General features: G+C 39.1%; 2 protein-coding genes across 2 annotated transcripts in view; both read left to right on the forward strand.

The window, feature by feature from the left end:
• The window catches only part of dnajc10 (DnaJ (Hsp40) homolog, subfamily C, member 10), a 255,365-nt gene extending 237,096 nt beyond the window's left edge, over positions 1 to 18,269 (forward strand). Inside the window, exon 25 of the transcript XR_008963172.1 lies at positions 18,259 to 18,269. The gene's annotated coding sequence lies outside the window, so the exon portion shown is untranslated. The remainder of the gene's footprint in view (positions 1 to 18,258) is intronic.
• Positions 1 to 21,748, forward strand: part of cerkl (ceramide kinase-like) — a 51,402-nt gene that overhangs the window by 25,534 nt on the left and 4,120 nt on the right. Inside the window, exons 4-10 of the mRNA XM_057336655.1 lie at positions 3,324 to 3,387; positions 9,077 to 9,219; positions 16,562 to 16,636; positions 20,006 to 20,183; positions 20,424 to 20,501; positions 20,727 to 20,758; positions 21,443 to 21,551. Of these exons, the coding sequence (XP_057192638.1) occupies positions 3,324 to 3,387; positions 9,077 to 9,219; positions 16,562 to 16,636; positions 20,006 to 20,183; positions 20,424 to 20,501; positions 20,727 to 20,758; positions 21,443 to 21,551 (679 nt within the window). The remainder of the gene's footprint in view (positions 1 to 3,323; positions 3,388 to 9,076; positions 9,220 to 16,561; positions 16,637 to 20,005; positions 20,184 to 20,423; positions 20,502 to 20,726; positions 20,759 to 21,442; positions 21,552 to 21,748) is intronic.

Raw genomic sequence — 21,748 nt, forward strand, 5'->3', positions numbered from 1 at the left:
TGAATGTGTTTTGAACCATATTTACTGCAGCAGTTGTGAGTGCACGAGTATCTTAGTTTGTGATTTGTAGAATTGGATTTGTGCACTTGAACTGAAGGATTCAAGAAGGTGTAACTGTTGTGTTGTTTCTGTGGCAGAAAAAAAAAAATCAACAAGTTCGCAACTTCAAATTTACTGATACACATGTGTGGCCGACCTCTACAATTACAAATTCCACTCTCACAGGCGCTCAGTTGTTTTGCACCCAAAATACCTACTTTACTTACCTAAATACATGTACAAATATTACTGTTGTATTGCTTAAAAGTGAATATGAACTTTCTTAGCAGTATTTGAGGTCTGAAAAAGTACAGAGCATCTTTCCTGCTTCCTCCCCATGACGGTTGTGTTGGGGATGGAACTTCAAGCTTGCCTTTTCTTTTGAAAATTATGTTTTTTGTACTACTCAAATCAAAGTCAAACTTCACTTATAAAGCAACAGAAGTGGACCTAAATTGCTTAACCGAAAATGTAAGAAAACATATATAGATATAAAGACAAATAAATCATTATAAAAATAAAATAAAAATAGAACATAACACATTTATCTGCTTTAAACTACTAAAAAAAACAATTCAAAAGCCATAGAATAAAAATATACTTTTAAGGAAGACTTAAAAATGGCTCATGATGAAACTTAACCTCACATGGAAAGGGAGATAGTCCATAATCATCCACATCGAACGAACTTATCGTCACCTCGTAAGATAGTTATGTTTTCCAGTCAGAGTTTGGAAAAGCACCACTTACAATTACTTTATAAAATGTAAAAATCTACAATGTAAAACTTTGCTGTATTTTTGCAGCAGGTTTGCCAGTAACTTACTGTAGATTTAATTACTTCTTAATAATACTTTCCTATTAGTACTGTTTTCAATTTGAGGTAAACTTTACTTTAATTCAAATTAAAACACTTCAAAATGAGACTAGTCTAATTATTACTGGCATTAGCACTGGGACACTGCAAAAAATGATTTTGAACTGAAGCAGTTTTGTCTTGTTTTCTAGTAAAACTATTTAAAACTTCTTACATTACGATACATTTACATAACAAGAATAGTGACCTAAGATATTTAGTCTTGTTTTATGAAAGAAAGCATTAGAACCAGATAAGTTTACGTTTAAAACAAAATTGTAAATTAAATCTACAGTAAGTTACTGGCAAACCTGCTGCAAAATTACAGCAAAGTTTTACAGTGTACTTAAGACTATGCTTTTTTAATTGTAATTTTTTTTGCTGAAATAGCTCAACACAGACACTTATTTTCAACTTTTATGTTATAAATAAAAGTAATAACTTTGATGTGTATTTGTCAGCAGTGTGTGTTTTTGTTTTTATGTGTGTGTGTGTGTGTGCTGTACTGGAAGTAGCAGCTGTACACCACTACCGTGGACGGTTCTAAATGCATCTTACACTCATAATGACAGGAGAAGTGTATCCTCCGTCAGAAACCTGACCCAGGGGGAGGAACTGCACCCATCTGTTCTAACACAGTGCCCCCTCCCCTCCTTACCCACCTCCAAACACTGACACACACACATACACTCCCACCCAAGACCCTATACCCACACAGACAAACACAAACCACCACCACACACAGCAGGCGCCCCCTGCTTTTGGAAAGGGAAGTCGGCAATCTGTGCTAATGAATGCGGCTACCTGATTCCAGAAGCCATTTAAACAGTAATAGAATCCGATTCCTGATGATGTGTTCCCGAGGGCAGAGACTGAGAGCTCGAGGTGGAGCCATTAAACAACATTTTACCTAATAGAAATTAAATATCTCATTCTGATGCTTTGACCAGGGAGAGGAACGCAGAGCTCGGAGAATATATGTGATTGAGTTAGCTCCAGGCTTCATTGAGAGAGATGCACGGGCAATATTCGGCGACGGTCACGTTCGGAAGCAATTACCGCCTATAATTCAGAGCTATTTACAGATAACCAACGCTCGTACAGGAAAATGTAATTTTTGGCACTTACATGGTCATTTAGGAGTCTAATTTAGCATTTTATGTGCAGAGGCTCCGTAGATTAAGCACTGTTTTAATTTTTAACTAAAGCGAATGATCTTTGCAGCTTGGACCTGGAATGGTCAATTGATGTAAGGGAGCTGTGCATGAGGGCCTGGATTGTGGCATTGTTTGATAAGGTCAGAGGCACACGCTCATGGAAGATCACTTTGATTTGAAAGTGCTCCCCCTAAAGGTCAACACTGAGAATTACACAGGACCTCTTCAAATAACCAAACATGTAGTTTTGCCTACTATCACTTTAAGTGTGCATGCTTGTGGCACAAATATTATTTCAATAATAACCATTACACTCTGCATTTGCAGAAAATAAGTCCTCAGATAAAATAAATCCTCATATTAACGCTTTACACAACTAAAGCATTTCAACCGTCTGTTCGAAAAACTATTTTTAAATCAATTTAAATAGAAATGTATGTGTTGATAAGCTCAAATCAAAATGAAAATGTTCACAATTGTGTGCACGATTGCGGTCCACATGCATGTAGTCGAGCTGGTCCCAGGGACAGCCAGGCGTGTCACAATGCGCATGTTTTGTGTGCATTGCAAAGCACGTTCTTTAACGACAAAAAACACATCCATCTGCAAGTGTCACATCAGCCACGGTAAACCCTTTGATGGGTGGTCACAGCTGGGACCCGCTTCATTGCAGAGGTGCCCCAGAAAATGCTAAGTGGGACACGGGCGTGCACAATGCCATCTGCGATGTGCCACCCCTTTCCCCCCCTGCATTCAGTGGCATTTTCTGTGCCATAAGGCCGGTTTATGCCATGTGAAGCCAAAACTAAATCGCTGTAAGGAGACATTTCAGTAGTAAGCCGAATCTAAATTCTATCTAGACAGGATTTTTAGGCATTGAAATGCACGCAGGAATAAAGACTGGTAGGTAGCAACGTTCATGCTCGCTAACACATTTTGTCCCTCTCGTAGAATCATGCCTTTATCAAACCCTCTTGACCACTGACCTGCTTGACCTTGTACAGTACATCACTGTATTATAATGTAAACGGTTAATCACTCTGACCTTGTTTTGCACTTCTAAACAAGCCGAACACAAGAGCAGAAGCCTCGTTCTACCAGCACTCATATTCTTGATTAAAAATGCGAACAGCAAGCAAGTATAAATTTTGCTTTACAGCCAGGACCATATGTTCTACCGTCACCATTTGCCAAAGCCTGGAAACGGGTACTAAAGGCAGTTTGGAGTGCATTCTCTTTTCAAAAACTCTTTAACTCTTTCTCTTCCGCAGTCACTGAAAGAAAAGGCCATGCTCTCTCCGTCCTTAAAGACTGTAGCTTGGACGACTGTGATGGGTATGTATACTGCACATCTGTATTGTTGTAAAAAAACCCATTTTGTATCTCTGATTCAGACACATTTCAGCAGTGAGTTATATACTTAACACATGCGTTCTACATTACAATTTTTGAGATTATTTTTGTTCACACTGCTCCTACTTCCGATATGTTCCGATTGTTCATTTTGTGAAGTGATTTTGGACACAACTTCACACACTAAAAAAACTTGGTCTGACTATGAATCCGAAATGGCAGAAATGGATGTGCTGAACCACAATTTAAGGAAAACTCAGATTAAAATGTGGGATTGTTGGGGCTCTGTGATGAGAGTGAAAGTCAAAATCAGATGTGAGCTCATCTGGTCTCACCGCATGTCACCACGGCTGTCTCAAGGTGAGATTAAATGGATAGTTGAAAATGAACATTCTTCCATCATTTGCTCTACCTCATGTCATTCCAAACCTCTGTCGCTTTCCTTCTTATGCAGAACACAAATGAAGATATTTTGAACAATGTTGGACCCCATTGACTTCCATTGTACGGACACAAAACCCTGAGGCATTTTTCAAAGTATCTTCTTTTGTGTTCCACAGAAGAAAAAGTCCCATAAAGGTTTTTAGGTTTACATGAGGGTGAATAAATGATGGATTTTGGGTAAACTATAAATTAATAATAGGTGAATTTTTACAAAATGAGCTGTAATACTTTGATTGGAGTGGCGTGCCGTGGGGCCTAGCGCGAAGCTCTCCGGTAGAGCAGGTCTCTCCGGTGCGGCTCGGCAGGTGGCTCCTTAATTACCTGTTCTGGAAGCAGTGATGAAGTACCGCCATCCAGTCGACCGCGGGCACGGGGCATCGCTCACACCAAATCGTACAGTCTCTCTCTCCGTGTGCACCAGTACTTCTCACAATTAGCTCCTCTTAAATATCTCCGGCCCCGGCTTAACGCTCATCCGTTACTGCCGCCCCACTGTTCGGCTGCATCCTTTGGGCTCGGCAGGAGGGGACATGCTGGGTCTGGCGCAGTGGTCTTTGATTAAAAACACAGCGTGCGGGTTCACGGCGGTGACAGAGGGACAAGGGCAAACATTGAGTGAAGAAGAGGATCGTGTTGAATGGTGATTAATTTGTGGAGCACGAAGGTGTTGAGAAGGCTTGTATCGGGGTACGGCTGGAGAAAATAAAGACATCAGGCTCTGCTAGAAAGTTGAGGTGGAGGTGTATTTCGTAAGGGGATGGAGTTTGCTTAGGATGTCTTTGTCAGCACGGGTGAGGATCAGAGAGTTTGATAATAGGGTGGTCTGAAAGGTGGTTTTGGGTTCAAAGGTCAAACCGATCTGCGTTGTCCTGGCTAGCTATGGGTCTGTAGAACAGGTAGAGTAACTGAAGAACATCTCTGGCTAGATCTTCTGTAGAATACAAAGAAGATGGTTTGAGAAATGTCTCAGTGGTCTTTTGCCCATACAATAGAAGTTGTTTGGACACCAACGTTCTTGAAAATATCTTGTGTGTTTCGCAAAAAAAGTTGGAATGACACGTGGGTGGGTAAATGATGAAGAATTTTCCGTTTTGGGTGATCTCTTAAATGAAGTAATGATAACTAAGGTGATTTTTAAATGATCAGCACTAGTATTAAATACCATTTGGTTTTACATTGTATCTTATACGCTTACGATGATAGAATTCACTATAGCTAATAGATTTTTCTTGCCCCCGTTTCTTGCCACAGCAATAATTCTCAACAAGAGAACGCTGAGGATAACGTTAGTGTAAAATTTCCACATCAGTCATGAGCTGTCTATGCGTTCCAATTTCACAGGCTTATTCTTTATTGAGGATTTATAAAGATGATGCTCCGACGACTTTGTTGAAATTTCATTTGTGTCTGCGTGACAAATCACTGAGGATATCTAAACTACTTAACCCAGCAGCAAAAAAAGAAAAAAATGGAAAAAAGATCACTTATTCTGTTGTTTGCCAAACGGGATAATCTTTGAGGATGAAAATCTGTGTCAGTACTATTGTAACCTCAAGTGCCCTACAAAGTTGACTTCAGAAGAGAGAAATGTACACAGGACATACCTGAAAAAATGAATTCGGTCCGTGTATAATTACTCGTCTGTTGTTTCAAACGTGTATGACATACTTTCTTCCTTCCGTGGAACACAAATCTTGATGTTAAGCAGAATGACAACGGCAAGTCACTGTTCACAATGCCTGGAAAAACAGAGGATAGAAAGTCAGATGGGTTTGAAGTAAGTTGAGTGTAAGTAAAGGATGACATCATTTTATTTTTCAGATGAACGAGGCCTTTAAATTGTCGCAGCAATCATACATCACTAGATTTCAAAGGTTTGAGTATGACAAAACAAAGTGTCTGTGCATAAATGTGAATGCATGTCATAAAGTGAAGTGAACTTCACAGATACCCCGTGATGAAATAGGGATCAGTGAACACTGCGTAGGGATCCTGTGAATTAGTACGCAGCTGCAGTATGTTCTCCTTTGTTCACACAGTAGGTGGCCCGAATAACTACAAACACTCTTTCTTAACAGGCAATCATTCATAACTTTTGTAAAAAGTAACAGTTTCTGTTCACAGGGATTACAGGAGATGTAGAAACCATTTTAGCATGCACAGCGCCAATAATAAACCACAGAACTTGAGAACTTTAGCATGTTTTCTCAGGGGGAAAGTAATATATCTAATGTCAGCTGAAATTCCATTAAATAGTTGAGAGCTTGTTAAGAGCGAACGAACCATGAGGTGTTTTAACAGAGAGAAACTCACCATCTTCAACACCTCAGCAGAAGCCCCAGAAATCAGACTCTGCCTTTCAGTTTTTCCCTTCAGAGGAAACGTGTTATCGCCCTCGAAAGACAGGCCGACTCAATCCCCCTGCCCTCATTCCTCTGAACTCCATTAATTAACCTCAGAAGATTTAATTCGGCAAAGGTAATACGTTTTTTTTTCATTAATAGATCATAACTCATTAATTACTTCTGCAATCTGACGCTTCCCTCAGTTTAAATGGAACGCTGCTATTTCGGTGGCATCTAACGTGAAGTCACACGCACACAATAGATGTTAAAGTGACGGCACATCGGCGATGGATGCAATTATTCCCCTCACACATTTAGGTTAATTATCAGCACCTTGAATGGAAATACCTTATTCGTGCAGTTTTGGCTGATGATAGGAAGTAAATTAGACAGGTGTCACAAAATGAGACTGATGTGCGGTGTTGGGAAATTTTGCGGTAAGTTACTTTGCTTTACTTCTCTTTAGCCCTTTTCACACAGCAATACTGGTAAATTACAGGTAAAGTCATTCAGGTAAATTTATGGTAAATGCTGTTCACACAAGCAAGGGCATTCTGGTAATTAGATAGTAATCATCTGTTACTAAATTGTGGGTACTGATTTACCAGAAAGGTTCTGTTCACACACAATCTGTAACTGCAATTTTCTGGCAATTAAAGACCGTATGTGTGAAAGGGACTTCAACTTGCTCTGTCCAGTTCTCCACAGTAAATAAATTCAACAGAAAGTGAGTGCATTTTACTTTTTGAAAAAATCACTTTGATAGTGTAGGTGTACACTAAACATGTTGATGTACTTATTGAAATAAGAGAGATACTGCGTGTTGTCCCAACAATGTTGACATTAGTCAAACGTGAAGCGGAGCTCGTTCAGCTCGACCCCATCCGTCACTCCTGTAAAGCTTTGCTTTGTGTCAGAGGGTCGTGGGTTTGGGGAGGCCTCTCGGTTTGAGCTTCAGCCGCTGAAGATAAGGCACAATCTGGGACAGAAGAACCTGTCTGTGCTTTTTCCAGGTGTCAGATGGTTAGTCATGCTTACTGTTTCATTAATAACCCAAAGGGGAGCAGGTTAGCTTTGATTGATCCTTATTTACTTTTTGGTAGATTGTAGGGAAGACAAGGGCACAAGGGCTTGTCATCTGTCACCGCATAGTGAATATTTCTCTTTAAAGTCATCTTCACACACATACACGTTGTGTTTACGTGTTTGATGGTGACTTTACATAGATAAAATACTTTAATACTGTACAAACTGTATTCTATAATCATAAACCTACATTTGTACATGAAGAGTTCATTTGCAAAAACAGACAATTTCGTTTTTAAAAATGTTCAAAAATTATGTTTTTATTGTTTTATTGTATTAGTTAGCTGTATTTTTCTAGTTATTATTACTAAATTATTACAAAATTGCAGTTTGATTGATATTAATTGGAATGCACAATAAAAAAACATGATTTTTGCTAATTAAATTTAGTATACAAAAAAACATTGCCATGAGTCAAAACTCGAAAGTTACTGATATATACTCATTGCAGCAATTTCCTCATGTGACAATTTACCCCAATCTCATCTACAATGGGTCAAAACATTATGCACACATTTTTATCCCAAACACCTGTGACCGCAAGGTCACAGAACTCATTTTGAGAGTGGTACGACTGCTTGCTTATTAGTGGCGGTTATGTCTGCTAAACACATCTATTTGTGAGATTGTACAGTATTGCTAAAGGGCATTTCTGAATTAAATGTAATCAGCTTTACTCGGCTGTGTTCATTTATTAGTAATGTGCTTAAAGCAGATTAGTGGGCTCAGCCGTTTTGAATGATTTATTCTGCTGGTGAGATCTGACAGATTTTCTGCCATTCTTTAAAAAAAGGACATTTCCCAATTAGAATACACAGCCTATCTCCCTCTAGACACTTCCATAGTTTAATCTACCGCTCAATACAATGTAATGGGAATGATGATTTCCATTAATTGAAATGGATTCCTCTAATAGAGAATTGCTGGCTTGGAATTTATAATCATATTAAGGAAATCCTGAATGTTAACTATGCCATTTTTGCAGTTGTAATCTTCATATTAAAATCAAGTCAATTAAAAATACAAAATCTATATGCTTTCTTGCTGTCTACTGCCTACGTTCAAGTCAGCATGCAAACTAAAATGAACCTCAAGTGACCGATTTGCTATTTTCTAAATGATGAAAATACACAGCAAATATTATATTTTATTAGTCAATTTTTTACACTAAATTCTTCATAAAGCATTATCGATAGCCTTCTCAATGAAAGTTGCTTTCCAAAAACGATCCTGCCCCCTTACGAAACAAAAATATTTGGGAATATATTTGAAAATAATGCAATTTATTAAATAATACATTTCCATATAATCACATTTACGAAAGCAGCAATATACTGTATGTATCATTGAATATTTTTCATATATATTGAATAATTAAAAATATATGATACTATTCTATTCTTTGCATAAATTCATTCATTTTCTGCCTGTGTTCCTGTGGCTTAAAGGTCATGGGTTTGATTCCAGAGCACACACATAGAAATTAAATGTATAGCTGGCATTTACTTTAAGCCACTTTTGATAAAAGTGTCTGCCAAATGCATAAAGTAAATGTAAACATAGTATGCCTGTGATGCCTTAAAATACCGCCTACATAGGCTTTGGAATGAAGCTATATTGTTCACTCAACAATTACATTATTAAACATGTTAATCGTGAACTTCCATATGGACTTACAATCATGCACATATGAACGAACAACAACCTCATGTACATGTGGGTTAGCCAGCCTTTGGCCATGATGTTGGGTCACATGACTCACCGCCCGTGCATTTGCTCTCTGTCGTTCACTCTAGAGTGGTGTGTGTTGGGGGAGATGGCTCAGTGGCTGAGGTGGCCCACGGGTTGCTTCTCCGGGCCCAGATGGACGCTGGGAGGGACACAGACTCCATCTTCACGCCTGTCCAAGCAGCACTTCCTCTCGGCATAATACCAGCAGGTGAGGGTCAAGGGCGGTGCCTTTTGTACTTCTGCAGCTGTCCTCAGTACAGCCCAAAACTTACAGCACCTCTCTGGAGATACATTTGTTTTGAGGAGATGGAGCAACTTACTGTATTTGAAGAGTTCATTTGCAAAAACGGTTCACTCAAATCATGTTTTTTTATCGTGCATTCCAATTAATATCAAACTGCAGTTGGGTTGTTTTGATTATCTGTTTTTGCAAGTAAACTCTTAATTTGGTAAAAGGTTGCATTTGGCACCACATGCGCACAATAACACCAATGGCATTTGCTTTTAAATAAGGGCTCAGTTTTGCTTTTGGTGCATTGTATATAATTCAGTTCATTTTGAAAGGTTTACCGTCTATACCTACACAGGGAAAAAAGGGTCTTTAGAGAATGGTCAAACCTTACAATAAAACAACAATATAAGACCACACACAATGCAGTATAAAACTATAAAATGCAGAAAACTATCAAATTCAAAACTATTATGATTAATCTAAAAACCTGTTAAAGATTCATCTTAAAACTTAACCTTTTTCACCAAAGTTGGATTTGTTTTGAATATTTTTTGTTAAAAAGGAATCAGGAAATCACAGTCGCTCTGTGCCTGTAAATCATTTCGTGTTTTGGGTTGCCAGATTTGTAGCTTAAAGTATAGGCAAACAGGCTGAAATCACTTACATCCCTTTTATGCAAACAAAAAACAACATAAAACTTAAAATTGATAATCACCGGATGTCAAAATATGACTGGTAGTAAAAACATGATAATCTACAGCAAGAGCCTTCTGGGTAAAGCAAGCAACATTTTATATTTCACTCCTGCACTGAAACAGTCAGAGGAGCGCTGCCAATTAAAAATCGAACCCCGTCGTAATTTGTGTCTCCAATTTCTCCGCTGTCAGAATGATTTAGTTTGATTGTGTTCTGAAACTCATCTAGCGAAAACAAACAAGCAGCTCATAACAGCGGCAAGCGAGTGTATCATTATCAAATTGATTTAATCACAGTCAGGCCTCTCTGAACGGCCCGCTCGCACACCCAGCTAATTGCCTTTAAGAGTCTAAATTGGAACATCCTCGATTCGACTCTCCTCGGCTGCCTTTGAAACAAACTCCACCGGCCTTCAAATCAGAGACCTGGGGCCTTGTGTATTGTCCAGGACTAATGCTCAGATTTTTTTTCGGTAACGTGGCAGAGCTGACCTCTCTGCACTGCCAAGCTCGGGGGGAAGAGGATGGGAGAGTGGGATAGAGGGGTACGGCAATGTGAGGCGGGCCCGGGCCCTAATTTCCTGGCCAAGAGATTGACCTTCACTTGTCATTTCAGGCACAGCAAAATGGAGTGCTGTTGTTAGGAGCAATGGAAGCCCTCCAACTCTGTGCCCACAGCAAACTGACCGTACCGAGGTCACGCTTTCTCTTCATTAGTGCTCAGTCCCCGGGGAGTATTCGTAAACAGTTTCCTGTCACCGATGCAGAGGAACAAAAAAACGCCACCCCGCCCCTGCCGTTCTTGTGCACAGGTTTGAAAGTGTGACATCAGACTCGGGTCCATCCTCAAATCTCACTCTTTGTTACTCATTTACTGCATCAATCGCAGTGATTTAGCACTAGTCATTAGCATGTGCACATCAATAAAATATACACGAAATGCCGTCGTATAGAAGCAACGTTGATGTCTAATTAGCCTGGCTGAAAAAACAAGTTTCTGTCTGACATTTTAAATGATAAGACAAACAAAGATTACATTTTCTTCTCAAATATAGCCAACTCTAAAGAGCTTTCCAAATGCATTATTTACACCATGCGGGCTAAACACGCACCGCCCCGACCAATTAAAAGCTTTCTCTAAGCGCAATGGTATATGCTCCCCGGTATGTATGGCATATAAATCGCAGGCTTCTAATTAATTTGCCCGCTTTTAAGGGTTTCTGGGGGACTGTTAATTTCTTTGATATTCCAGGCAAAGAACCAAAATGTTGGTGCAGTTTCCGCGAGACTCTTAGACATGCTTGACTAGCGAGTCGTTGCATCACATTCATCTGCCTGGATGAGGGAGACATTAACTGCCTTATGAATATTCATGCTGTCTGCTTAATTAAGTTAATTGTTCTGCAGAAGTGCTCGTACTTCCAAGGACATTTTTTTTCTCAACCCCCCTCTACGTCTCTCTCTCTCTCAAATCCCCCTTCCTTTCTTGCGTCCCCCCCATCTGTATAACTGGGCTCTAGCGTCATTCTTCACCAGGTTCTGGAATGGAGATGTGTAATATATGGATGCCGTTGGCACAGGCTGTTGCTCTGAGCCTTGCGGGAGAGGCAGATGCACGTTTGAAATGTAGTGTTAACGCACGACGGCGTGATACAGACACCAGCGAGCGACAAAAGAACAATGCCAAGCAGAATACGTAGCCATTATCTAACGTGCAGCGTCGAAGAGTTTGCCGAACCTCAGGTGGGCTTAACCATCGATGCGGTGATCTGAAGATCTTTGCTGGAAATGGTAATTTTAGCATTCGGATAATGAGTTTTTAATATCACACTCACTGAGACTGTTGAGCAGACCACATTCATTATGAGATTGCTTTTAATTGGCAGTACACCAAGCTTTATAATACAGTCTTCTACCCACTAAAACCCTACAGAACAAAAAGCAAATAGCTTCCTGTTTATGCGAGGAAGTTAGATCAGCTCTGTTCCAAAACCTAGTGATCTACCTACGTAAATATGCAGCATTTTTAAGTGGCCATAACTCTCAGACAGTTCTGCATATCTCATGTTAATCTTGACTACTTACAGAATAGTATCGCACCCTTGAAATATCCGTAGAGTCTTTAGTTTGATCACATTGATAAAAGACAGATACAGCTGTACGATTATTTCCGAAAACATATGACGCGTATTGCCAACAAAACATAGACATATGACTCACTTACCGCATGAGGTTCATGTCCGGCATCTTTAAGCACTGGGACCGCGCCATCTATCAGTTTCAAACGGTCTCCAAATCCAGCGTTATATCCACCATTTATATAACATCCATCACTAAAATGCCGTGAACAAACAAACACACCTCAACTTCTCTCACTATCGCAAGAGTAACGAGCTGCAGGCCCATAGCGCAGCCAATCTTGATGGTAAGCGGGTCTTCCTATCGCTGGTCGGTTAATGCGTGGGCAGGCTATTTCTTTCGCCTTGCTGTGGGCATGCTTTTCTGGGAGAATTGCCCAGAAAAGTTCTTACGAAACGGATTTTCATGTTCGAAAAAAACTTTCCGAAACCTATACAAACGCTGAGGGAGTGTATCGAGCACAGAAATACCACGTCATACGTCCAACTCGTTTTTGGACAAGTTGACCATGTCAAGCATGAAAAGACAGCACATTTCACATTGTAAAGTCCGAATGCATGAAACACCATTGCACATCCCCTTTAAGGATTATATGTGTGGTCCCAACCCAATGGAACATTTCTTGTGTTTTCACGTGTTTCATTTAAATTTCGATTTAGTCTATATGAGTATGGAAAAAAATATGGATTTGGGTCAATTTGAGGAGAATAGTTCCTAATGAGATCTTAAATATTGACTTTTGAGTGCAAATCTGAGCTCAGTTTGTGACATTGTTGAGATCTCTTCTGAAGTTCTAATGGATACATTTGTGAGATTTCTGGGTCTTTATCTCAGGAGATGCAGTAGACTTCAGTAAAAGGTTACATTTGTTCTCTTAATCTCATTGATGTCTAGGAGAAATAATTGAGATTTTAAAGAGATCTAATCTGTGACATTTCTTTCTTGTCTAGAAATATAAAGACATGTTTCCAAATTGCATGCATTCTGCTAGAGATTGCCATCCCATAATTCCTTGCAAGGCAATGGGAGAAATGTTAATAACCATAATATATTTTGTAAAAATGATTGAAAAGTTATAAAAAACTTGCCATGTATTTTAAGACTTTTATAAGTATCATGCTATTAGCTAAAAGGCCAGACCTGTCACTTTAAGTTTCCATTTTAGATAGGATGCTGTCTTAAAAGGAAAGCTGTTTATGTAGACAACAAGGCATCTCACTAGGTTTTGGGACAGAGCCATCATGAGGTGAGATATCTCAGTACGTCAGACAGACAGTGCCATAGAGTCGAGGCTGAGAGCCGGGCTTTTTGTTGAATTCATGACAACATATGGAAACTCCCAGAGAGGCCAGGAAGCTCGGTGAATACACGTGTATGAGGGAGGTCTACATTACCAGTGACCCGGTAGGTGGGAAGTGGCACGCATACTCACAACCAAATTCAGTCGGAGCGTGAGAGCGTGTGTCCAGCACTGTAGGCCTGGCCGCATCTTCAGAGAGGAACTGTCTGATCCAACACCTTCGTCCTGTTCTCATTTACAGACATTTGCTTTCGTTCCCTGTTGATCTGAGCCATCGCACTCGCCAGATAACGGCATGAAAGGAAATGCCTACTCACCCGACAAGGACAAACCTCTCTGTGCTGTTTGTCTCTGGTAGTAATCAGTAGAAATACACACACACCTGTTCTCCCATCGCAAGCTGCCAGGAAGGTAAACCGTCTTAATTGGCACAAGGCGATATTAACTTAAATTAATGCTCTTTAACAAAGTCCTCATCCTGTAATGATTAACTCTATCTCATCCATTAGATGGACTGAGCTCATGTGGATTTTAAAGCAACACGTCCCAATTCACACACTGTCCGTCCTAAATAGAGAGCATTTATGAGGGATCCTAAAATAGCCTTTTCTTTTTTTTAGATTCACCATATTTCCCCCAAAACCCCTTGTGCTATGTCTCATTTCTCTCTCTCTCTCTCTCTCTCTCTCTCTTTCTATATATATAATTATAGAGTAATAATAAAGATAATTATAGTAATAAAATAAAATAAAGTGTGATGTATGTAGTGCAACATAAAGTGGTTTATAATATATAAAAACTGGAATATAGTATAGTTTAAACAAAGATTTACAAAAGCAAGAATAAAGGGATATAATAATATAATGTTGTGTACATATATTGGAAACATCAGGTCAGGGCAGATTCATTATTTCTCTCTCTCTCTCTCATTTAAAGAAATTAGAAATTTTTGGACATTTTAAACACATTTTTTTATTAATTAATTTACTTAATTATCACGTTTATAAACAACTGTAAGTGCTCTACAATTTAGCTGAAAAAGAATGAAAATGTATAAAAAATAACAAGTATCATTTACAATAATTATACATTATAAGACATCAACTTTAAAGCGGCCAACAGAAATCAGTTGTGAACATTTAAATACTCACAATTCAAGGATGCAAAGATTAAAATAGGCATATGAGTCCAGACGCAAAGTTTTTTTAAATTAGACAGCATTAGAGGATAGAGGACTGGAGGTCACTTCTAGTAAACAAATTTTAATTGAATTCATGGCCTGATGTTGCTCTGGAAGAAAAACACAAGCAAGGATTGTGCGTTTTGTAAGAAACAAAGACATTACAGTATAATTAAGCATTAAGTCTTAAAGATGGTCATGTTTAAATTCAATTCTAAGATTTAGATCTTAGATGGTTTTAAAGCAACAACATAAGCAAACGTTACTGCGCATGCTCGCTTTTGTGGACCAAACTTAATTTACGGTACACATCCGCAAAGAATAGAGTCCCTGCAGATTATTTCTGATAACAAGCAAAATAAGATAGCAAGTTAAAAGTATGTCTAGTATTATTTTATATTAATAATAATTATTATTTCTAGTGTTATAGAAGAACTGTTACTTGGCTAAACTGAAGTTACACGATCCGTTCAACAAATTATTTATTTAATACAAGTATTATACAATACAATATTAATATAAATTAATATTATTAAAAATGAAATAAAATGTAAAGTTATAATATTAGCCACTAGCCAGACCGATCAACAAACACAGACTGGAAGTTAACTTCGCGTCAGGCTGTACGTCCAATGAAAGCGTCTATAATTAGAGCATAAGGGCATAGATTGTTTAGGAGAGCTGTGATTGGTCAAACAGAAATTAAAAGGACAGGTGCACTTTATAGGAGTCAGCACCAGGTGCTCAAGAACATTGATACGCAGGAAAGATAGTCTATGATAATAAAGCAAAACTACATTTTTCCATGTTTCTGTAGCCAGGCTTAATAGAATCTCATCACTCACCGAGTGTAAACAGTGTCTGTGAGGAGATACACTCTATAGCAAACATCATGAGACCATATGCCACTGCATTCAGATGGCCTGATAACAACAGAAAGTCTTTATCACAAAATCACCTACATGGATAACAGAACCTATGCTTAATAGAATTTAATTACTTATAAAGCCTTAAACGGTTTAGCCCCTACCTACATAACAGAGCTTCCACCACACTACAACACATCACGCTCTCTAAGATCTCAAAACTCTGGACTTTTGATAACACCTAGAATAACTAAATCCACCAAAGGGGGCGGAGCTTTCTCATACATATAGCACCTAAACTCTGGAATAGCCTTCCCGATACTATTCGAGGGTCAGACACACTCTCCCAATTTAAATCTAGATTAAAGACACATCTTTTCAGCCAAGCATTCACTTAATGCAAAATATGCAAAATAAACCAGCGGGAGACTGCATTTATTAGATGTTATTTACTAGAATAATCTTGCTTGTTCTATAAACACCATGCACTGTGCTGTGTTTTACCTTTTTCTGTGTTTTTCAGTTTTTCTCCTGTAAAGCTGCTTTGGAACAATGCGCATTGTGAAAAGCGCTATATAAATAAAATTGAATTGAATTGAATTGAACCTATCCAAATAAAAAGCCTGCTTGCTTATGTAATGTATACGTCTCTTAAAAGGAAGTTTAATCACAAATTATTATATACTCACCCATATGTAGTTTTAAAATGTTTCAATTTTTTCTGTGAAACACAAAAAGAGACTTTTGATAGACCTTTAAACATCTCTTAAATATAATAATCTTAAAAAGCATTATAGATGGTTTCAGGGACAACAACATAAACAACTGTTATGTGGCCCAAACTTAACTTCTGGTAGACCTCCGCATAGAATCAATAACCGTTGAATTGCTTTAATTAAATGTAATACTATTAATGTACACTAAAATATTCATATAAATTTATAAAAATGAAACTTAAATTCTTATATTACTAGCCATTAGCCAGACAGGAAGCTAATTTGGGGCCAGGCACGTGCATCTATAAAAGTAGCTCACTAATTTCCAATTCTTCTAAAACTATAAACAATGACAGAATGTAATTTTTGGGTCTGTTTATTATTTCCAAGGCTGTTAAAATGTGTTTTATTTTCCTCCATAGGTTCTACTGATGTGGTGGCATGCTCAGTATATGGAAAAAGACACGCTGTGACAGCAGCGTTGCACATTATTATGGGTATGTGGTTTATTTCACACGCACGCACACGCACGCACGCACACACACACATGCACACACACCTTCTAGCATTTTCTGTCCTTACAGCTTCCTCCCTGTTAACAGTAAGGGCCTTGAGGAGCCATGGGACTTCATAGAGCAAAATATACATGATATTAATATGTAAATAGGATTTGTATTTACTTTTCAATTCCACCGAGTTCTGTGTGCAGGGGCAATAGTCTCATTTTCCCCCTCTGGAAGTCTCTCCATCTTTGGTGCATCCCTACAGCAGACCGAGCCGTGGCTTTCTGTAATCTGCTGTTTAATTAGAGTGCACAGACTGTTGTTATGGGGGTTGAGAGAAGACAAACCCCCCGCGTGGGCTCTGCCTCTCCAGCTTCGGAGATCACGGTTAACAGGTCCCATGAAACGAGAGGCAGTCCCAGGAGAGGTGGCGATACGTCTGTCGTCAATCACTCATACAGTCACTGCGCCCGTGAACGCCGAGCGTCTTTGACGTGGCCGTGGGCCGCCATCGGAAGTGTTACTTTTGGTTGGCAGCTAGTGCTGTACGGTACCGTCCGCCATTGGACCGTCTGTGCGTGAGGCGTTTTTTTTTTAAGTTAGCACCAATATGTCTGGGCCATTGTGTCGACTGTGCAAGCTCTCCTGGGCTTAGCTTAACAGACAAGCGGATTTGGCTTGTGTCAGGGGATTACACACACGAGCTAGACTCGAATCCTAAAAAAAGAAAAAAGAATATTACATACTGGCCAAAATTTTGCTTCACAGCTGAATTGCGAATGGCATGAACACGATCAGACGCGTACGATAGAATTATCAGACGAGTGTGTTAATGAGGGTAATTGTTGAGTGATGCATTGTTTCATTGCTCTATCAGGATTACTGATAAATTACTATTTGCTTTGTGATCATGGAAATCTGTGGTAAAGGAGTAATTCACTCAAAATTAAAATTATATAGTACATAGTTCAAGAGTGAACTTAAAGAGATTGACCCAAAACAAAAATTTTGTCACAATTGCAAACCTGTGTATGACTGTAGAACACAAAAGAAAATATTTTGAGAAATGTGTCCGTGGTTTTGTGTCCATGCAGTGGAGGTCAATGTTGTTTGTTTACCAACATTCTTCCAAATATCTTTTGTGTTCTCCTGAAGAAAAAAGTCATACTGGTTTGAAATGACATTAGGGCAGAACTGATCGATTTAGGGAGTTTGTAACCAGGTGGCTGAGTCATATGAATTTGTACAATGTGAATCATACAAAATTGTACGATTCTAAGAAAACAGCAACATTTACTGAAAGTGTCAGAGAAAAACAGTAAATGATGAAAAAGCAGATTGTAAAATGTACAATGAGCTTCATACATATTCAAATGAATTGAATGACCTATTAAGTAAGAGATAGTTCACCCAAGAATTGTAATTCTGCCAACTCACTCACCCTCAAGTCGTTCCAAAACTGTATCAATTTCTTTGTTTAGTTAAACACAAAGAAAGATATTTGGAAGAATGTTAGCAACTGAGATTTCTGAGGCACCATTGACTACCATAGTAGAAAAAAAGATTGCATATATGTTTAGGAAAAGAAACGGCTCTGGGGCACCTTTGACTACCAGTTTATTTGTTCTACTATGGTAGTCAATGATGTCCCAAAAAAAGTTGAAGTGAATAGCTACTTACTTCTCTGTCTGCACACAAAGCTCATCACATAACTTCAGAAGACCTGGAATATAAACACACAATGATGATTAAATAATGACAACATGTTTATTTTTAGGTACTGGGTCTTTAAGATATATATGGACGGTTTCAGCGGCAACAGCAGACAGTAAACAAACGATATGTGACTTAACTTCCGGTAGATCTCCGCAAAGAAATTACAATACAAATGAATTCAATGAATATACAATAAAATATGAATGTAAATTAATATAAAATAAATTGTTATATTATAACCAAACACAAACCGGAAGTTAAGTGTGCGCCAGGCGCGTGCGTCCAATGAAACCATCCATATGGCTGCAAGTCATTTATCAACAATTCACACTAAAATCAGATCAATAACCCTCAAAACTGGTGTGCTTAAAACTCTCCGGTCCATTTCTGTTCTCACTTGGCTGCAGACTGGGACGATTACCCCCAAACTGACCCCCCACGTGTGAGAGAATGCATCTCATCATTAAATCTTAAGAATTGAGCCATATGGTAGTGTAACTCATAGCTTTTGACAAAAGGAAGGTGTGAGTTTTAAGAACGAGTGTTGAATTTCTTTTGTTCGCCGTGATTGGCACCGACTCGGAGCGCGCGCTATCTCAGCAGGAACGTTGAGAAACATCCTCGTACCGCCATGATTAATTGCTCCATCAAACATCATGGCTCTCGGTAGGAACCGCTGAGCTAAGTGTAGGCATTCGCTTGAACAAAAGACGACACATTCCGACACGTAACATTAGGCGTCTTACAGTATGTTAACCGAACGGAACGCAAACTACGTTCAACGTTGTCCTCTTTCTTTTCTTCATAAAATGTCTGGCTTTTGTCGCTGTGAGGCATCAGAGGCGCATGAGACACCTGACACGAATGAGCGCGTAATGCCTATTTAGGAGGGCCAATATAGGGCTTGTTCATTTCTAATTAAGCAATATTTACGGATGTGAATAAGGCCAACTGGCGGGATTTGGAAGGATCCGATGAATTATTCATGAGCAGGGAGAGCGCGTGCACGTGGAGAAAGAAGGTCATGAATGTGGTGGGCTGTGGGAACTGAACCCAACCAATGGACCACCAGATCCACAGTCATTTCATTTTTACTCTGACATATGCAGTGAATTAGCTCGAGAGATGTCACACAGACACTTGATAGATGGTTTTATTGTTCCTGGACCAGAATAACATTTATATTTGTCATAATCTTAAATATAATAGAATGCACAAATGTATTAGTTAAAAAAGCACTAATTTAATACTAAACCTATTAGTTCAACTGTATAAATCGTATACCGATTTGTGAAAAGTGGGTGCCACATACCACAATGGTGCCAGGTTTCATTTAAATTTAAGATTCATGATGTCCTGAAAAAGTGAAAGTAAACATTTTAGTATAAGAAATGACAAGAGGTTGAGTAAATGATGACCGAATTTTCATTTTTGGGTGTACTGTCCCTTTAATTTCAATACAATTAATACAAATAGAACACAAAATATTGGGTTATATAGGGAATAGACAATATTACTTTAATTAAACTACAGTGGTGTCTAGGTAGGTAGCTCACTCGTATTTAGAACAGAACTGTCTACATTTTTACCATTTTTACCATTTTTTGTCACAGTCTATGTGGTAACAGTGCTGTTCTTCTGTTCCAGGACACCGTCAGCCTGTGGACGTGTGCAGTTTCAGCTCCATGGGTCGTTTGGTGAGGTTCGGTTTCTCTGCCATGTTTGGTTTCGGTGGGCGGACGCTTGCACTGGCAGAGAGACACCGCTGGATGCCACCCAGCCAGCGTCGCGAGTTCGCTCTCATTAAAACACTGGCAAACCTCAAGTAAGCGGTCTCTCTCTCTCTGTTTTTTTTTTGTGAGCTGTAGCATTCTCTCATCTGGTGGGCTTCAAGGGACTGGCAGGTGCTCCATCAAATCTGGGATTAGTGTCAGACCGGCCTGGCATAGAACACATGGGCACTCTCTCCTAGAAATAACCCTCTTCTTATCATAACACGCCATCTAACGCGTTTGTTCTCTCTCCCGGTTTTTCTTCCCAACCAACTGATGATGCATAAATGAAGACCTGAAGACTGTGAACTGTCCTTCATCACCAGCGGCGGAACCGAGGATCCGAGGCTGGCTAAAGAACATTTTTTAAGGTTTTCTCTCCCATTATCCACATTTCAGCATAATTATTTGGATGTTATTTGAAATAAACCACCCCCTGGCTAATTGGCCATTGGAATGAAATCAAAATGCTGAAGGTCACAGAGCTGATGGTAATAAACCAGACTGCCCCACACTGTGAGGAACCCGCACAATTCTACTCTGTTATTACTAAAATGCACATTATGATTATGCTCTGAAGTGTTTTTTCTTCACAGGGATGAGCGAAACAGAGATGAAGACAGCATTTGTGAGTATTGCTAAATTAAGAGAAAATATCTGAAATGAAAGCATCACTGGGCAGCCAATACAGTCCACTAAAATGGCTTCACTTAAAAAAAGATTTTTACGGATTTGAGGACCGAAACGAATTGTCCTACATGTACACAATATGGCCAAAAGTATTGGGACGCCCCCTTATAATTAACATGTTCCGATAATTCCATACCATATTAAAGAAGTTTGTTTCCATCTTTGCGACAACAGTTTTGGATGGGGCTTTTTCTGGTCCCATGTGTATGAGTCATTGGTGGTGATGAGTGCTTGACTCAAAGATATTCAGCTGGGTTCACGTCTGGGCTTTATACAGATCGGTCAAGTTACCGATCAAACGCTAGACTGAATCGATTTTCGACTTTGTGCGCAGGGACATTGTCAATGGAATGGAAAAGGGTCCTGCCCAAACTGCTGCTATAAAATGAAAAGCACACAATTCTCTAGAACATCATTATATGATGTAGCACTAAGATTTGAGTTCATGGAGTTTCATGAGTTGTATGGAATTGTCCATATAGTGCATATAAACATACATGTTTTTGTGACTCGTGCTTGCTGCTATTCCTTGTATTCTATTCTATTATTTCATTACATTCAAGTGCATCTACTGTACTATACACTGTACATACTACTTAATACACTCTCTTTTCTCTTACAGGTGAGGATGGCTCCTGGCAGACCAGACAGGGTCTCTATTTAAATATCAGTGTCATGGCTATTCCCTGCCTGTGCTCCATGGCCCCCCGAGGCCTGGCTCCAAACACCAGGTCAGAGATCATCTCGGAAGCAAAAATAACGCAAATGTTGCATCTTTAATCCAATTTTGGGTTTTTAAGTGTCTTAACATTTGATCCATCTATTTAAGCACAGCCCTCAATCCGTTAACCTACACACCGCCCTAAAAGTAAGAAGCGCTCAGTAAATGATGTCAATCCTGAGACCAGGTCAGTGTGTCAACAACACG

This window comes from Triplophysa rosa, linkage group LG6 (assembly GCF_024868665.1).
Source record: "Triplophysa rosa linkage group LG6, Trosa_1v2, whole genome shotgun sequence".
Lineage (NCBI taxonomy): Eukaryota > Metazoa > Chordata > Actinopteri > Cypriniformes > Nemacheilidae > Triplophysa > Triplophysa rosa.